This window comes from Syngnathus floridae, chromosome 15, assembly GCF_059516105.1.
Source record: "Syngnathus floridae isolate MCC-2025c chromosome 15, RoL_Sflo_1.0, whole genome shotgun sequence".
Classification (NCBI taxonomy): Eukaryota; Metazoa; Chordata; class Actinopteri; order Syngnathiformes; family Syngnathidae; genus Syngnathus; species Syngnathus floridae.
In genome coordinates, this window is record NC_142427.1 from 1480562 (window position 1) to 1499493 (window position 18932).

General features: G+C 46.1%; 1 protein-coding gene and 2 long non-coding RNA genes across 4 annotated transcripts; all 3 read left to right on the forward strand.

Annotated features, from left to right (window-relative positions):
- Nucleotides 1–10891: 10891 nt before the first annotated feature.
- Nucleotides 10892–12548, forward strand: LOC148385860 (uncharacterized). The gene is made up of 2 exons (XR_015863169.1): nt 10892–10961; nt 11429–12548. It is a non-coding gene; the product is annotated as an uncharacterized LOC148385860 (long non-coding RNA).
- Nucleotides 12549–14356: 1808 nt separating this feature from the next.
- On the forward strand, nt 14357–16139 carry LOC148385861 (uncharacterized). The gene is made up of 3 exons (XR_015863164.1): nt 14357–15603; nt 15740–15844; nt 15989–16139. It is a non-coding gene; the product is annotated as an uncharacterized LOC148385861 (long non-coding RNA).
- A 118-nt stretch (nt 16140–16257) lies between these two features.
- Nucleotides 16258–18708, forward strand: LOC148385862 (janus kinase and microtubule-interacting protein 3-like). 2 transcript variants are annotated; one of them, XM_088399108.1, is made up of 6 exons: nt 16258–16572; nt 16659–16757; nt 16835–17074; nt 17189–17384; nt 17461–17828; nt 17908–18708. In XM_088399108.1, exons 2-4 carry the CDS (start codon nt 16668–16670, stop codon nt 17372–17374), a joined length of 516 nt encoding a protein of 171 aa, XP_088255234.1. In that variant the 5' UTR covers nt 16258–16572; nt 16659–16667; the 3' UTR covers nt 17375–17384; nt 17461–17828; nt 17908–18708. The 2 variants fall into 2 exon arrangements, with proteins under 2 accessions (XP_088255234.1, XP_088255235.1); XM_088399109.1 differs by having other exon boundaries at nt 16835–17068.
- Nucleotides 18709–18932: the final 224 nt, after the last annotated feature.

The following is an 18932-nucleotide window of genomic DNA, read 5'->3' on the forward strand; positions in this document are numbered from 1 at the left end:
ATGTCTAACAGTACTTGATTTAACAAATAACCATAAATAAATACAGTGTGGGCACTGAAGTTAACATATGTGATTATACTGCCTAATCTGTCACCGAGTAGATTGTTGCAAAGTAATATAAGATCCAAAGTTGTAATTCAGAATAGTTTTCAAAAGAAGGCCATTAGAATTATATACAAGTCTGATTACCCTGAACAAGCTATTAATTAAATCACAAATTCTTCAATTCAAAGATTTGGTAGATTATCAGACAAATAATGTCTAACAGTAATTGATTTAACACATCACGATAAGTAGATTGAGTGTGGGCACTCTCAAGTTAACATATGTGATTATACTGCCTAATCTGTTACAGAGTATGTTGTTGCCAAGTAATGTAGAATAGATCCAAAGTAGTAATCCAGAATAGTTTTGAAGAGGCCATTAGAATGATAAACAAATCTGATTACCTTGAACATAATAACAAGCTAAGTGTTTAATATGTCCTATGAAGTCAAAATTGGGCACCATCATGTGGTGAAATTTGGAATTGCATCACATCCAATTTTGCCTGGGAACAAACAGATTACATAAATCTTAGTTTTGAATAAGCCACTCCTTCTCAAACAAGTAAACTCTGCCCATTTTGCGCAGTAGATGTTCTGTTAATATCTAGTATTTATACAAAGTCATAATTTAAATTGCTTTCAACCTTCATTCATCGGTTCAACCAACATTACTCGCTCTTATTACCAACTTGTATTGATTTAACTAAGCGTTTAATACTTCCTATCAGGTCTCAAATCGAGATTTGGCAAAATACAATTTCAGCAAATCCAATTTTGCCAGGGAACAAAAATAGATTAAATAAACTAAATAAGTCCTCTTCCCATTAAATAAATCAGAAAAGTCTGTCTTGTAACCAGTCCTCTTCAAACAAGTAAAGTCTGCCCATTTTGTGCTGTAGATTTTGTGTCTATGCCTAGTATTTAAACAAAATCATAATTTAAACGACTTCTTTCCTTCATTCACTTTGGAAATTTGGAATTGCAGCAAATCGAATTTTGGCAGGGAACAAAAATAGATCAATTAAACTAAATAAGTCTTCTTCCCATTAAATAAATTAAAAAAGTCTGTCTTGTAACCAGTCCTTTTCAAACAAGTAAAGTCTGCCCATTTTGTGCCGTCGATTTTGTGTTAATGCCTAGTATTTATACAAAATCATAATTTAAAGGACTTCATTCCTTCATTCACTTTGGAAATTTGGAATTGCAGCACATCAAATTTTGCCTGGGAAGAAAAGTAGATTAAATAAATTTAATAAGTCTTACTACTTCCCATTAAATAAATTAAATACGTCTTACTTGTTCCCACTCCTTTTCAAAACAGTAGTTTAAAACGAGGGCCCTTCACTCAATCTTTAACCTCAACCCCGCACGTTGTGTTGTATCTGTGAATGTTGGTTGTGGCCAAATGATAGTTTTCTTTCATTCGTTTAGGTTCCAAGAAAACTTGATGTAACTCTACTTTTAACTGCCGTTTCAGATAAGCGGGTATTACGTCGCAGTCAAATGCCGCGGATATGACGTAATTGCCCGAACCTCCGCCAAAATTCAAATCTGTTGGCGCGATGGCCGTGAGCCACTGAGCAGCGACGATTATCAACAGAAATATCTTTATTTTCTGCTTGCAACTGGACCGTCTAGAGCGTACACGGTAAGTAACACTCATTGTGTTTAAGGAGATTTACGTTTGTAATAGCAGAAGTGTAGCCGCGTTGCGTTGTACGTGTGAAAATTGGTCGAGGCGAAATGTTAATGTTTAATTTCATTCCTTTAGGTTCCACGGTGTTTGTTGGCTGCAAGTTTTCCACTGCAAGAAGAGGCTCGTATCATTGACCAGGAGCGAGCTACAATGGTGAGTAGCCATAACATTTATGTTAAACACTTCCTATTTCATGTCTAACAGTACTTGATTTAACAAATAACCATAAATAAATACAGTGTGGGCACTGAAGTTAACATATGTGATTATACTGCCTAATCTGTCACGGAGTAGATTGTTGCAAAGTAATATAAGATCCAAAGTTGTAATTCAGAATAGTTTTCAAAAGAAGGCCATTAGAATTATATACAAGTCTGATTACCCTGAACAAGCTATTAATTAAATCACAAATTCTTCAATTCAAAGATTTGGTAGATTATCAGACAAATAATGTCTAACAGTAATTGATTTAACACATCACGATAAGTAGATTGAGTGTGGGCACTCTCAAGTTAACATATGTGATTATACTGCCTAATCTGTTACAGAGTATGTTGTTGCCAAGTAATGTAGAATAGATCCAAAGTAGTAATCCAGAATAGTTTTGAAGAGGCCATTAGAATGATAAACAAATCTGATTACCTTGAACATAATAACAAGCTAAGTGTTTAATATGTCCTATGAAGTCAAAATTGGGCACCATCATGTGGTGAAATTTGGAATTGCATCACATCCAATTTTGCCTGGGAACAAACAGATTACATAAATCTTAGTTTTGAATAAGCCACTCCTTCTCAAACAAGTAAACTCTGCCCATTTTGCGCAGTAGATGTTCTGTTAATATCTAGTATTTATACAAAGTCATAATTTAAATTGCTTTCAACCTTCATTCATCGGTTCAACCAACATTACTCGCTCTTATTACCAACTTGTATTGATTTAACTAAGCGTTTAATACTTCCTATCAGGTCTCAAATCGAGATTTGGCAAAATACAATTTCAGCAAATCCAATTTTGCCAGGGAACAAAAATAGATTAAATAAACTAAATAAGTCCTCTTCCCATTAAATAAATCAGAAAAGTCTGTCTTGTAACCAGTCCTCTTCAAACAAGTAAAGTCTGCCCATTTTGTGCCGTAGATTTTGTGTCTATGCCTAGTATTTAAACAAAATCATAATTTAAACGACTTCTTTCCTTCATTCACTTTGGAAATTTGGAATTGCAGCAAATCGAATTTTGGCAGGGAACAAAAATAGATCAATTAAACTAAATAAGTCTTCTTCCCATTAAATAAATTAAAAAAGTCTGTCTTGTAACCAGTCCTTTTCAAACAAGTAAAGTCTGCCCATTTTGTGCCGTCGATTTTGTGTTAATGCCTAGTATTTATACAAAATCATAATTTAAAGGACTTCATTCCTTCATTCACTTTGGAAATTTGGAATTGCAGCACATCAAATTTTGCCTGGGAAGAAAAGTAGATTAAATAAATTTAATAAGTCTTACTACTTCCCATTAAATAAATTAAATACGTCTTACTTGTTCCCACTCCTTTTCAAAACAGTAGTTTAAAACGAGGGCCCTTCACTCAATCTTTAACCCCAACCCCGCACGTTGTGTTGTATCTGTGAATGTTGGTTGTGGCCAAATGATAGTTTTCTTTCATTCGTTTAGGTTCCAAGAAAACTTGATGTAACTCTACTTTTAACTGCCGTTTCAGATAAGCGGGTATTACGTCGCAGTCATGTGCCGTGGATATGACGTAATTGCCCGAACCTCCGCCAAAATTCAAATCTGTTGGCGCGATGGCCGTGAGCCACTGAGCAGCGACGATTATCAACAGAAATATCTTTATTTTCTGCTTGCAACTGGACCGTCTAGAGCGTACACGGTAAGTAACACTCATTGTGTTTAAGGAGATTTACGTTTGTAATAGCAGAAGTGTAGCCGCGTTGCGTTGTACGTGTGAAAATTGGTCGAGGCGAAATGTTAATGTTTAATTTCATTCCTTTAGGTTCCACGGTGTTTGTTGGCTGCAAGTTTTCCACTGCAAGAAGAGGCTCGTATCATTGACCAGGAGCGAGCTACAATGGTGAGTAGCCATAACATTTATGTTAAACACTTCCTATTTCATGTCTAACAGTACTTGATTTAACAAATAACCATAAATAAATACAGTGTGGGCACTGAAGTTAACATATGTGATTATACTGCCTAATCTGTCACGGAGTAGATTGTTGCAAAGTAATATAAGATCCAAAGTTGTAATTCAGAATAGTTTTCAAAAGAAGGCCATTAGAATTATATACAAGTCTGATTACCCTTAACATAACAACAAGCTATTAATTAAATCACAAATTCTTCAATTCAAAGATTTGGTAGATTATCAGACAAATAATGTCTAACAGTAATTGATTTAACACATCACGATAAGTAGATTGAGTGTGGGCACTCTCAAATTAACAGATATGATTATACTGCCTAATCTGTTACAGAGTATGTTGTTGCCAAGTAATGTAGAATAGATCCAAAGTAGTAATCCAGAATAGTTTTGAAGAGGCCATTAGAATAATAAACGAATCTGATTACCTTGAACATAATAAAAGGCTAAGTGTTTAATATGTCCTATGAAGTCAAAATTGGGCACCATCATGTGGTGAAATTTGGAATTGCATCACATCCAATTTTGCCTGGGAACAAACAGATTAAATAAATCTTAGTTTTGAATAAGCCACTCCTTCTCAAACAAGTAAACTCTGCCCATTTCGCGCAGTAGATGTTCTGTTAATATCTAGTATTTATACAAAGTCATAATTTAAATTGCTTTCAACCTTCATTCATCGGTTCAACCAACATTACTCGCTCTTATTACCAACTTGTATTGATTTAACTAAGCGTTTAATACTTCCTATCAGGTCTCAAGGCAAGATTTGGCAAAATACAATTTCAGCAAATCCAATTTTGCCAGGTAACAAAAATAGATTAAATAAACTAAATAAGTCTTCTTCACATTAAATAAATCAGAAAAGTCTGTCTTGTAACCAGTCCTCTTCAAACAAGTAAAGTCTGCCCATTTTGTGCCGTAGATTTTGTGTCTATGCCTAGTATTTAAACAAAATCATAATTTAAACGACTTCTTTCCTTCATTCACTTTGGAAATTTGGAATTGCAGCAAATCGAATTTTGCCAGGGAACAAAAATAGATCAATTAAACTAAATAAGTCTTCTTCCCATTAAATAAATTAAAAAAGTCTGTCTTGTAACCAGTCCTTTTCAAACAAGTAAAGTCTGCCCATTTTGTGCTGTCGATTTTGTGTTAATGCCTAGTATTTATACAAAATCATAATTTAAAGGACTTCATTCCTTCATTCACTTTGGAAATTTGGAATTGCAGCACATCAAATTTTGCCTGGGAAGAAAAGTAGATTAAATAAATTTAATAAGTCTTACTACTTCCCATTAAATAAATTAAATACGTCTTACTTGTTCCCACTCCTTTTCAAAAAAGTAGTTTAAAACGAGGTCCCTTCACTCAACCTTTAACCCTATTTATTCACCTTCTAGGCTAAGTGTTAAAGGCTAAGTGTTAAAGGCTAAGTGTTAGAGGCTAAGTGCCAGAGGCTAGGCGCCAGAGGCGAGTTTTTGTGGGCTGAAGTTTTAGTGGGGTTAGTGTGAATACAATCCAAAAGAATACAACAGAATACAATACAATAGAATATAATACATAGATTAAATTCAATAGGTCTTACTACTTCCCATTAAATAAATTAAATACGTCTTACTTGTTCCCAATCCTTTTCAAAAAAGTAGTTTAAAACGAGGGCCCTTCACTCAACCTTTAACCTCAACCCCGCACGTCACATTGTGTTGTATCTGTGAATGTTGGTTGTGGCCAAATGATAGTTTTCTTTCATTCGTTTAGGTTCCACGGTGTTTGTTGGCTATGTTTTCCACTGTCAGAAGGATGAAAATACAAAGTACAACGCTTGGACGTGGGCGAAGACGTCACCGGTGAGTCCTTCCTTCCTATTTATTTACCTTCTAGATGCTAGAGGCTAAGTGTTAGAGGCTAAGTGTTAAACACAATACGAACAACACAACGATACTGCACTGAACAACACGATACCGCACTGAGAAACACGATACCGCACTGAACAACACGATACCGCACTGAACAACACCATGCCGCACTGAACACCATGCCACACTGAACAACACCATCCCACACTGAACAACACCATGCCGCACTAAACAACACCATGCCGCACTGAACAACACCATGCCTCACTGAACGACACCATGCCGCACTGAAAGACACCATGCCGCACTGAACGACACCATGCCGCACTGAAAGACACCATCCCGCACTGAACACCATGCCGCACTGAACAACACCATCCTGCACTGAACAACACCATCCCGCACTGAACAACACCATGCCGCACTGAACAACATTATGCCGCACTGAACATTATGCCGCACTGAACAACACCATGCCGCACTGAACAACACCATGCCGCACTGAACAACATTATGCCGCACTGAACAACACCATGCCGCACTGAACAACACCATGCCGCACTGAACAACACCATGCCGCACTGAACAACATTATGCCGCACTGAACAACACCATGCCGCACTGAACAACACCATCCTGCACTGAACAACACCATTCCGCATTGAACACCATGCCGCACTGAACAACACCATCCCGCACTGAACAACACCATCCCGCACTGAACAACACCATGCCGCACTGAACAACATTATGCCGCACTGAACAACATTATGCCGCACTGAACAACACCATGCCGCACTGAACAACACCATGCCGCACTGAACAACACCATGCCGCACTGAACAACATTATAACGCACTGAACAACACCATCCCGCACTGAACAACACCATGCCGCACTAAACAGCATTATGCCGCACTGAACAACATTATGCCGAAATGAACAACACCATGCCGCACTGAACAACACCATGCCGCACTGAACAACACCATCCTGCACTGAACAACACCATCCCGCACTGAACAACACCATGCCGCACTGAACAACACCATGCCGCACTGAACAACACCATGCCGCACTGAACAACACCATGCCGCACTGAACAACACCATGCCGCACCGAACAACACCATGCCGCACTGAACAACACGATCCCGCATTGAACAACACCATGCCGCACTGAACAACACCATCCTGCACTGAACAACACCATCCCGCACTGAACAACACCATGCCGCACTGAACAACATTATGGCGCACTGAACAACATTATGCCGCACTGAACAACACCATGCCGCACTGAACAACACCATGCCGCACTGAACAACACCATGCCGCAATGAGCAACACCATCCCGCACTGAACAACACCATGCCGCACTGAGCAACACCATGCCGCACTGAACAACACCATCCCGCACTGAACAACACGATCCCGCACTGAACAACACCATTCCGCACTGAACAACACCATGCCGCACTGAACAACATTACGCTGCACTGAACAACACCATGCCGCACTGAACAACATTATAACGCACTGAACAACACCATCCCGCACTGAACAACACCATGCCGCACTGAACAACACCATTCCGCACTGAACAACACCATGCCGCACTAAACAACATTATGCCGCACTGAACAACACCATGCCGCACTGAACAACACCATCCTGCACTGAACAACACCATTCCGCATTGAACACCATGCCGCACTGAACAACACCATCCCGCACTGAACAACACCATCCTGCACTGAACAACACCATGCCGCACTGAACAACATTATGCCGCACTGAACAACATTATGCCGCACTGAACAACACCATGCCGCACTGAACAACACCATGCCGCACTGAACAACACCATGCCGCACTGAACAACATTATAACGCACTGAACAACACCATCCCGCACTGAACAACACCATGCCGCACTAAACAACATTATGCCGCACTGAACAACATTATGCCGAAATGAACAACACCATGCCGCACTGAACAACACCATGCCGCACTGAACAACACCATCCTGCACTGAACAACACCATCCCGCACTGAACAACACCATGCCGCACTGAACAACACCATGCCGCACTGAACAACACCATGCCGCAATGAACAACACCATCCCGCACTGAACAACATTATGCCGCACTGAACAACATTATGCCGCACTGAACAACATTATGCCGCACTGAACAACATTATGCCGCACTGAACAACATTATGCCGCACTGAACAACACCATGCCGCACTGAACAACACCATGCCGCACTGAACAACACCATGCCGCACCGAACAACACCATGCCGCACTGAACAACACGATCCCGCATTGAACAACACCATGCCGCACTGAACAACACCATCCTGCACTGAACAACACCATCCCGCACTGAACAACACCATGCCGCACTGAACAACATTATGGCGCACTGAACAACATTATGCCGCACTGAACAACACCATGCCGCACTGAACAACACCATGCCGCACTGAACAACACCATGCCGCAATGAACAACACCATCCCGCACTGAACAACACCATGCCGCACTGAGCAACACCATGCCGCACTGAACAACACCATCCCGCACTGAACAACACCATGCCGCACTGAACAACACCATTCCGCACTGAACAACACCATGCCGCACTGAACAACATTACGCTGCACTGAACAACACCATGCCGCACTGAACAACACCATGCCGCACTGAACAACACCATGCCGCATTGAACAACACCATGCCGCATTGAACAACACCATGCCGCACTGAACAACACCATCCTGCACTGAACAACACCATGCCGCATTGAACAACACCATGCCGCACTGAACAACACCATCCTGCACTGAACAACACCATCCCGCACTGAACAACACCATCCCGCATTGAACAACACCATCCTGCACTGAACAACACTATGCCGCACTGAACAACATTATGTCGCACTGAACAACACCATGCCGCACTGAACAACACCATGCCGCACTGAACAACATTATGCCGCACTGAAAAACACCATGCCGCACTGAACAACACCATCCCGCACTGAACAACACCATGCCGCATTGAACAACACCATGCCGCACTGAACAACACCATGCTGCACTGAACAACATTATGCTGCACTGAACAACACGATCCTGCATTGAACAACACCATGCCGCACTGAACAACACCATCCTGCACTGAACAACACCATCCTGCACTGAACAACACCACCCCGCACTGAACAACACGATCCCGCATTGAACAACACCATCCCGCACTGAACAACACCATGCCGCACTGAACAACACCATTCCGCACTGAACAACACCATGCCGCACTGAACAACACCATGCCGCACTGAACAACACCATGCCGCACTGAACAACACCATGCCGCACTGAACAACATTATGCCGCACTGAACAACACCATGCCGCACTGAACAACACCATCCCGCACTGAACAACACCATGCCGCATTGAACAACACCATGCCGCACTGAACAACACCATCCTGCACTGAACAACACCATCCCGCACTTAACAACACCATGCCGCACTGAACAACATTATGGCGCACTGGACAACATTATGCCGCACTGAACAACACCATGCCGCACTGAACAACACCATGCCGCACTGAACAACACCATGCCGCACTGAACAACACCATGCCGCACTGAACAACACCATGCCGCACTGAACAACACCATGCCGCACTGAACAACACCATGCCGCACTGAACAACACGATCCCGCATTGAACAACACCATCCTGCACTGAACAACACCATGCCGCACTGAACAACACCATGCCGCACTGAACAACACCATTCTGCACTGAACAACACCATGCCGCACTGAACAACACCATCCTGCACTGAACAACACCATCCCGCACTGAACAACACCATGCCGCATTAAACAACACCATGCCGCACTGAACAACACCATCCTGCACTGAACAACACCATGCCGCACTGAACAACACCATGCCGCACTGAACAACACCATGCCGCACTGAACAACATTATGCCGCACTGAACAACATTATGCCGCACTAAACAACATTATGTCGCACTGAACAACACCATGCCGCACTGAACAACACCATGCTGCACTGAACAACATTATGCCGCACTGAACAACACGATCCCGCACTGAACAACACCACCCCACACTGAACAACACGATCCCGCATTGAACAACACCATGCCGCACTGAACAACACCATGCCGCACTGAACAACACCATGCCGCACTGAACAACATTATGCCGCACTGAACAACATTATGCCGCACTGAACAACACCATGCCGCACTGAACAACACCATGCCGCACTGAACAACACGACGTCGCACTGAACAACACGACGCCGCACAGAACAACACGACGCCGCACAGAATAACACAATACCGCACAGAACAACACAATACCGCACAAACCGTTTTAGATAAAATTACGTCGCAGTCATGTGACGCGGACATGACGTCAATAGGCGGAACTCACGGCAAAATTATAATCCGTGGGCGTGGCTTGCAACAGGAAGTAGGAAAGCGGCAATTCTGGCAAACAAGACACAGCGGTTAGTAACACGATGACTAACAAGGCAAATGTTTTTGTTTTCAGCTTGCAACTTGACCGTCTAGAGCGTACAAGGTAATTACAACTGTTTTTTTTTAGCCCTGAAAAGCGAGGGAGTGTGGCGTTTGGGAGGAATGTCGAACTCGGCGTCTGCTTCCAGCCACAGACGCCAAATTTCGACGATTATTTCGACTGGTCAACGGTTGTAAATTATTGCGTTGACTAAAAACTTTATTTAACTCTACTCTTAACTTTGCCGTTTCAGATATGCGGGTATTACACCGCGGAAATGACGTCAATAGGCTGAACTCTCGCCAAAATTCAAATCTGTGGGCGCAATGGCCTTGAGCGAGACACCGGATACAAACACGACGATTATCAACAGAAATATCTTTATTTTCTGCTTGCAAGTGGACCGTCTAGAGCGTACACGGTAAGTACAACTCATTGTGTTTAAAAAGATTTACGTTTGTGTAGTTTGCGTTGCGTTGTATCTGTGAATGTTGGTTGAGGCTAAATGTTAATGTTTAATTTCATTCCTTTAGGTTCCACGGTGTTTGTTGGCTGTATGTTTTCCACTGCAAGAAGAGGCTCGTATCATTGACCAGCAGGAGCTACAATGGTGAGTACCCCTTTCGTCTTCCATTTATGTTAAACACTTCCTATTTCATGTCTAACAGTACTCGATTTAAAAAATAACCATAAATAAATACAGTGTGGGCAGTCACGTTAACATATGTGATTATCCTGCCTAATATGTTTATCACAAATATGTCACTAATCACTAATATGTTTATTTGTTTATCACAACACCTTTGGACCTTCAGCAATCGATTATTTCCCTTCATCTACATAGAGACAGAACGATGGTGTCTTAAACATCTCATTCATTTCACCAAATAACTTCACGCAGGTGGATAACGGCCGTCTCGGTCACGCTATGTTGCGTGATGCAGTTTTGAAGAACCAAATGCATTTATTCAATGAATAAGTCAAGCTAGTTCTATGTTTATGATGTTGTAAGTTACGGTACCGATTGAAGTTGAGTTCGAAGCCAGTGGAAAACAGCGCTGCGTTTGTGCTCTCCAGGTACAAATGTTGTGATCTCTGACTGACGACCGGGCGAGACTCGAGTAAGAGATGTCCAAACGAGCTCCGGCAGGGCGGGCCAAGGCGGAGCGAACGGACGCCCTTCAGGCCGCCAATGACGAGCTGAGAACCAAACTGATGGACGTCCAGTTAGAACTTCAGCAGGAGAAGAACAAGGTGAAAACCTCAACAGACAGACACTGCCTGCCTCCCTGCCTGCCTCCCTGCCTGCCTCCCTGCCTGCCTCCCTCCCTCCCAGTTTTCCCGATGTAGATTAGACATGCGTGTGCCATGACTGTGTCAGCCTACATCAACAAATGCACCGAGGACGTCAGCACCACTAAGAATATCATCACCCGGGGCAACCAACGACCCTGGATGACTGAGGAGGTACGTCAAACGCTACGAGCGCGGAACTCTGCCTTCAAGTCTGGCGACAAGGAGACACTGAGGACAGCGAGAGCCAACTTGAACCGTGCCATCAGGATAGCGAAGCGAGACCGCAGTCGAAAATTTCAGGATCGTTTCCACGACGTCAACTATGAACACTACGGCACTGGTCAAGAGGGCACAGAAGCGCTTGTACTTCCTGCGGAGGATGAGGAGAGCCCACCTGCCCCCACCCATCATGAGGACGTTCTACAGGAGCACCATATAGAGCATTCTGACAAGCTGTCTCTCTGTGTGGTGTGGAGGCTGCACCGCCTCCGATTGGAAGAACGTGAGGAGAGTGGTGAGGACAGCAGAGAGGATCATAGGGGCTCCTCTTCCCTCCATTCAGGACATTTCATCTCAGCACTGCATGTCCCGTGCCCGTAACATCATCAATGACCCATCACACCCCCACCATGGACTGTTCTCCCTGCTGCCCTCTGGGAAGAGGTTTGCAGCATCCGCTGCAGGTCCACCAGGTTCTGCAACAGCTTTTTCCCTGCTGTCATCAGACTGTTGAACACTAGAACTGTTGAGCTCTAAACTGAACTCTGCATCACACATTCACAGAACTGTACTTTATGACACTACGGACCTCTATCTTGCACTATCTCGCACTACCAACTTTACTGAACTTGTATAAACCCTTTAAATAGAAGTTTAATACATGGTTTAGCATTCCTCTGCACACTCTTGAATACTGTTTTGCCTACTTGCACTATTGCATAATTATCACTGCTGCACTTTATACTTATTTTTAATATATATATATATATATATAGTATATGTATATATATATATTTTCATAGGATATGTTACTTCTATTCAACTGCAATATCACTACTTTGTTGTAAGACGTATGCAACGGAATTTCGTTTTGTATGCACCATGTGCAGACAAGATGACAATAAAGTTTGTCTAAGTCTAAGTCTAAGTCATGTCAGGTCAGCTGTCTGGAGAGAGAGAGAAGTCAGGACCTGCGGGCGGAGCACCACCGTGCCACCGCCGCCATGACGGAACTCAAAAGCAAACTCCATGAGGAGAAGCAGAAAGAGTTAGCCATTACCAGGGAGACATTACTGCGGCAGCATGAAATGGAGCTGATGAGAGTGATCAAAATCAAAGATGGAGAGATCCAGCGACTGAATGCCTTGGTCCTCAGCCTGAGGGACGGCTCCATGGACAAGGTGATCCGCTCTATCCGTGTCTGACTATCCGCACGCCACGTCGGGCTTCGATGCGGCCGCTACCGTATTGTGTAGCTTGTCCCCAGTAAGCGTCGCGGCGCTCCGTTGCGGTCTCAACGGCCCGGTGTGGCGCAATGTCTGCTCAGGTGAGGAGGGGGGGCGCTTTGCTGGCGGAGGTGGAGGAGACGCGGCGGTGTCGGGAGACCGAGCGGTGTCGCCTCCACCAGGAGCGCGGAAGAAGCCCTGGCAGCGGCCCAGCAGGCCTGGCAGTCCCGAGCGGCCGAGCTCCGATCGGCTCATCACCAGCATCGGGAGGAGCTGAGCCGAACCAAGAGAGACTGCGAGAGGGAGATCCGCCGACTGGTAGGACTGATCAGATGCGCGGTGCGTGGCTATGTTCCCAATTTCGTTGTATACCTGCAGTGCAATGACACCTAAGGCATTCTATTCTATTCTATTTCACAAGAAGAAAATGTCCGGTTGCTCGCTTCGCTTTTGTCACAGCAAAGGTGTTCTAGTCGATTCAAGAAAAAAATTGGCCGGTTGCTCTCTTTGTTTTTGTCACAATTCTGGCAAATGAGTTTGCCCGCCTGCCTGAGCGCTCCCCGTTTGTACATCCAGACGGATGAGATCAAGCTGAAAGACAGAGCGGTTAGTGTTTTGGATGAAGCCCTGGGGCCGGCCACGTCCACCGCCTTCAGCTGCAGACTCAGGCTGCCGAGCAGCAGATCGCTGCCCTGAGGGATTCCCAAAGGGCGGGCCTAAACTACCCTGGAAGTGGGGTCAACGCCGCTACTAGCAATCCTCTTCATTGCGTAAGCCACCTCATCACACACTTGCAGTACGCATGACTTAGTTCGTTGCTGGAGGAAGGTAGCACAAAAACAGTTTTGAACTTTGAACGAGTGCTTGTGTGTGTGTGTTGCGGGGCGTTTTCAGTCTCAGGAGGATCGGGACACGCGACGGTTTCATCTGAAAATCGCTGAGCTCAGCGCAGTCATCAGGAAACTGGAGGATCGAAACGCCCTGCTTTCTGAAGAGCGCAATGAACTGGTAATTTATTGACGGCACGCTTGAAGGTTTGCGCTACGTTTGATGCGCGCCATCCAGCGAGGCACCCATTGCGCTTGCTTATTAGTTGAGCGGCGCGGCGAGTCGGTTGCCTGGTAGATGTCTTTTATTGGGAGCCAAAGCCACGATTCCGTTCAAACCGATGCAAAAGGAATGGATACGTTCTGGCCCGCGTGTTGTGCGTCTTTCACATCCCGCACTTCATGCTTGCAGCTAAAGCGACTGAGAGAAACAGAAAGCCAGTTTCTGCCACTCCTGTACAAAAACAAACGCCTGAGCAGGAAGAATGAAGAACTCTCGCTGGTGCTGTGTCGCCTTGAAAACAAAGTGCGCTTTGTCACCCAGGAGAACGAGGAGATGGCAAGCTTGGTAAGTCGACGCGGACAACGGCGGCGTGCCAACAGAGTCCACTGCATTTGTGTTCCACAGAGAAGGCCTAGTTCGCTCAATGACCTGGACCGCGGTTGCGGCCAGCAGGACGGTGAAATGGAGTTCCTTCAAGTTGTGGAGCAGCGGCACATCATCGACGACTTGTCCAAGGTCTTCAGGCAGGCGACTCGGTGCACGTACGGCAGCGCCGCGCTCGCTCGCTGTCGCCAGGAAACCTTTTCCGTCCAAAGCTTGGCCGGCGGCCGCCATCCAAAAAATTGGCCCCTTAAATTCCGACCTTTCAAGCAGGAGCATTGTGCGCACGCGTTTGAACACGCTTTAGACTTGTTTTGCCGTTTTCAGCAGCTCAAAGCTCCCGTTTTGTCAGCGCCTTTGCCACTCGCTGTGCGCTGAAAACGACGGACTTGCCCGGCTGCTCAGCCCGTCAACCATGAGCCGCGAGCGCGACGTCATTGTCCGTAGGCAGCTAGTGGCAAAATGCACCCTGTTAGAGTTGCGCTCGCTCCAACTTATTTTGCAAGAACCACACGGAAGACAAGTAAGTTCTTTTGGACACCTGCAGGTGGAGAGTCCATCCGTTGTACGAATGAAGTCTGACTCTCGGCTCCCGCACGAGCATTTTAATTAAGAGAAACAGGGTGGGTGTAAGAGTGGATTGAATAGAGGAAGCCCTTGACCTCTAGTCAAAACATAGCAAGGGGTGTTTTACGACTTTGTGTAGGAAGGGATAAGCGATAGGGATAAATAAGGGATAAATAATATTATTTATTACAGGTCGCAGTCAAAGTCAAAGCAACACAATGATACGATAAAGATAATCTGGAAAACCCTGACACACCCTGTAGTTGTCACTTTTGGAAAAGACGAGCGTCCCTCCAATCATCGCCGGTGACGTGTTTTTCAGGCTCTGGAGACAGGAGCTCATGTCAGAAATGTCATTGTGAGTCGCGTTTGTTTCTGCGCCGGAGCCGTTCGTTCCCTTTGCATCCAAAGAATCTCAAAGGCGGATTATTTGTGTCGACAGGAGAGAGATTTGCTGCTACGATACCGACGTCGAGAATCTCTGAGGAGGAACAAAGCGTGAGGTCCTGCAAGGTGAGTCTGTTTGTTTGCGGCTGCTTGGTGTTGCGCAAGATGAAATGGCCTTTTTCTCGCTATCGTTCCTCTCGTCGATTCATCGTGAGGTGTCGCTTCAGTTTGTTCAGAGAGATGTTTGCTTCCGCGCCCGCAGGTCATCGAAACATTTTACGGCTACGACGAAGACGTGTTGGTGGACTCGGACGGATCGTCCTTGTCTTTTCACACCGACAGAACCCCCGACACGGAACCCGAAGAGGTAGCCCGCCATTTCTGCCAGCGTATTGGCACCAAACATTCCTCTTCAGCCTGGAATCGGACTCGTCTTTGCGTCGCAGGTGCTTTGTCGCCGGTCTGACTGATTCTGGTACTAGTGCTGTGTTGCATTGGTGTGTGCATGAAGAGGCGGAGCTTCGCTACCGCCAGCTGACGCAAGAATATCAAGCGCTGCAACGAGCCTACGCTCTGCTAGCCCAGACCAGCGAAGGGGACTACGACGCCGAGAAGGAGATCAAGGTGGCGCCCCTTCCCGCAACCCCCGGCCGGGTCGCAGCCTCCCCGTTCTCACCCAGCCTCGGGTGTTCTCTGGTCTGAAAGGAGGAGGAGGAGCCTCCCTCCTCCTCCTTTCAGACCAGAGAAAAGCTGATGGTAGAAATGGGTCACTATCAAAGCAGAGTAGCAGATCTGGAGTCAGCGCTGAAGCAACAAGGACAGGTAAGCTCATCAATGAGCACACCTTTTTCTCAGACAAAATAGCTACATTCTTCAGTCACTCATCCGTCTGGCATTACTGGACCAACCCCCCCCCCGAACGTGGCTGGGAAAATGCGGAGAAAAGCAAATGTCATTTTCCAGTCAACCAAAGAATTTGTGGATGAAAATGACACAACATTCCAAAGCTGTCCACGCGTTTGTCTCTTCTAGAATGTCAAGTGGGTGGAGGAGAAGCAGCTGCTGCGTCAGAGCAATCAGCAGTTGGCCGAAAAGGTGACGGAAAGAAAGGCGCTGGGCGGAGTCGCTTGGCATCACACCTGTCGGGAAGCCCCGCAGATGAGGTCTGACTGTCTTTTCAGGTCAGGCGGATGGAGGCGGAAGAAGCGCGTCTGAAAGAGCACATCCAGGATATCCGAGACCAAAACGAACTGCTTGAGTTCCGCATCCTGGAGCTGGAGGTGGGAAGACTCGCACAAGCGTGTTGAGGCCAGAGATGTGACGGACGGACGGACGGATGCATGCCTCTGCCTTTCAGGAGAGGGAGTGGCGCTCCCCCGTCTTGAAGTTTCTGCAAGTCCGTTTCCCAGACGGCCTCAGCCCTTTGCAGATCTACTGCGAGGCCGAGGGCGTGAGCGTACGTAAGGCGTCCCTCGCAACCCTAACCTTAACCCGAGGTCCCAGAACACCTTACATTGCTCCTTGCGCCTTTCCCCCGGACATCGTCATCAGTGATCTGATGAAGAAGCTGGACATCCTGGGCTATAACGCCGTAAGTGTATGTCGAACTCCTTATGTTCGCACTCCACGAGACTCGGCGGCTCAAATGTGACTTTTGGAAGGCTTTGCGCTGAAAGAAGCTTGTTGACGCTGTGCCTTTGGGCTCTTGCAGAATCTCACCAACGAGGAGCAGGTGGTCGTGATTCACGCCAGGACCCTTCTCACCCTAGCCGAGAAGGTAACGCGCACGTCCACGCACGCTCTCGCATTCTGCTTATGTGACAGCAGCCTTTCCTCAGTGGTTAGAATACATCAAAGTGACCAAGTCAGCACTTCAACAGAAGATGTTGGACATTGAAAGTGAGAAGGTAGACAGACACGCGACATCAGCCAAGGGGAACTCCGGCAATGTGCCCCAACAATTCTGACCTTGAGCTGTGCTAGGATATGTTCTGCAAGCAGAAGGGCTACCTGGATGAAGAGTTGGACTTCAGGAAGTGTTCCATGGACCAGGCTCATAAGGTAAGCCGCCCTCAAATCTCCCGCCGGACCACTGATGGACGAGGATTGCGGCCCAGAGGATCCTGGAGCTGGAGGCCATGTTGTACGAGGCGCTACCGCAGCGGGACTGCCCCGCCACGGACGGCGAAAAAGCCAGCCACGCTGGCGTGAATGACGTGCTGACGGCGGATCAGAGAGAAGAGCTTAGGAGCGCCGTGGACCAATGGAAGCGAGCCCTGATGTGCGAGTTGAGGGAGCGCGACGCTTGCATCCTCCAAGAGAGAATGGATCTGTTGCACAGCGCGCAACAGGTAAGGGCCCAAAGCCAGCCCGGCACTTACTTGCACGCTTACTGGCTTTTGAATGCCACTTTCCATTTGTCCGTCCTAGAGGAACAAAGAGCTGAAAGAATTCATCGAAGCTCAGAAGAGACAAATCAAACAATTGGAGGAGAAGTTTCTGTTTCTCTTTCTATTCTTCTCCTTGGCCTTCATTCTGTGGCCCTAACACCAGCTGGTGAGTGAGCTCCAGCGGCACCGCACTCGACACCTCCGATACACTGCCAGCCGGTCTCAGACGTTGGCAGACGCTCCGATGCCAACGTATACCCCCCGCCACGGTGACAGAGGCACCGCGTCACACCGGCGCTCATCCAATCAGAAGGCAGGAAAAGCAAATTCACATGCAGGGCACTTTTGAACCAGAAGAGAGCGCCACAAAAAACGGTTGTTGCCCCAAACGCGCACTAAAAAGGGTCAGAATAACAAGAGTCCCACTGGCCAGCCGGGGCCACCCGTCCAGCTGTTTCTTCAGGGGGGAAAAAAATTGGAGTCACCGGTGAGTACATTTTGCATTTAGCTCTGCTTTTCTGCTTCTGTCTTCAAGTGTGTGGCATCCTGCGATCAAAGATTCAGCCAACCCCAAAGCGGTTGACCTCAACGTCCCACCACCATGCCTACCAGAGCAGGTGACGTGATGCTTTGGACATCCTTCCGTCTCAGATGCCCAAAAGTACTCTTTGCCACATCTGCGGCAATACGGTGTCTTTTCAAAGGTGCAAATAAATCCAGCGTGGGCGGAACACGCACGTCTTCGGTTTTTCCCGCTTTGTTTGTGTGACAGCTGTTGTGAAAATTTTATACAAATAAAGTTGTATAGTACAGGTTTGGCCAAGCCGCAACTCCCGAACCGCATGCGGCTCTTTTATGTTCATATCAACATTTGTGTGTGTGTGTGTGTGTGTGGGGGGGGGGGGGGTGCGTGTTGGCTTCACTTGAGTTCAATTTGGTATTTTGGTCAAAAGCGCATGTGGTGAAATTCCACAAAGTAGGATGGGCAAACACATTTCTTTAAACTATGAGTGTCAATTGGGCTCTCGAAATGGCAGGGAAAAGATGCACAGCAAAACGAAAATA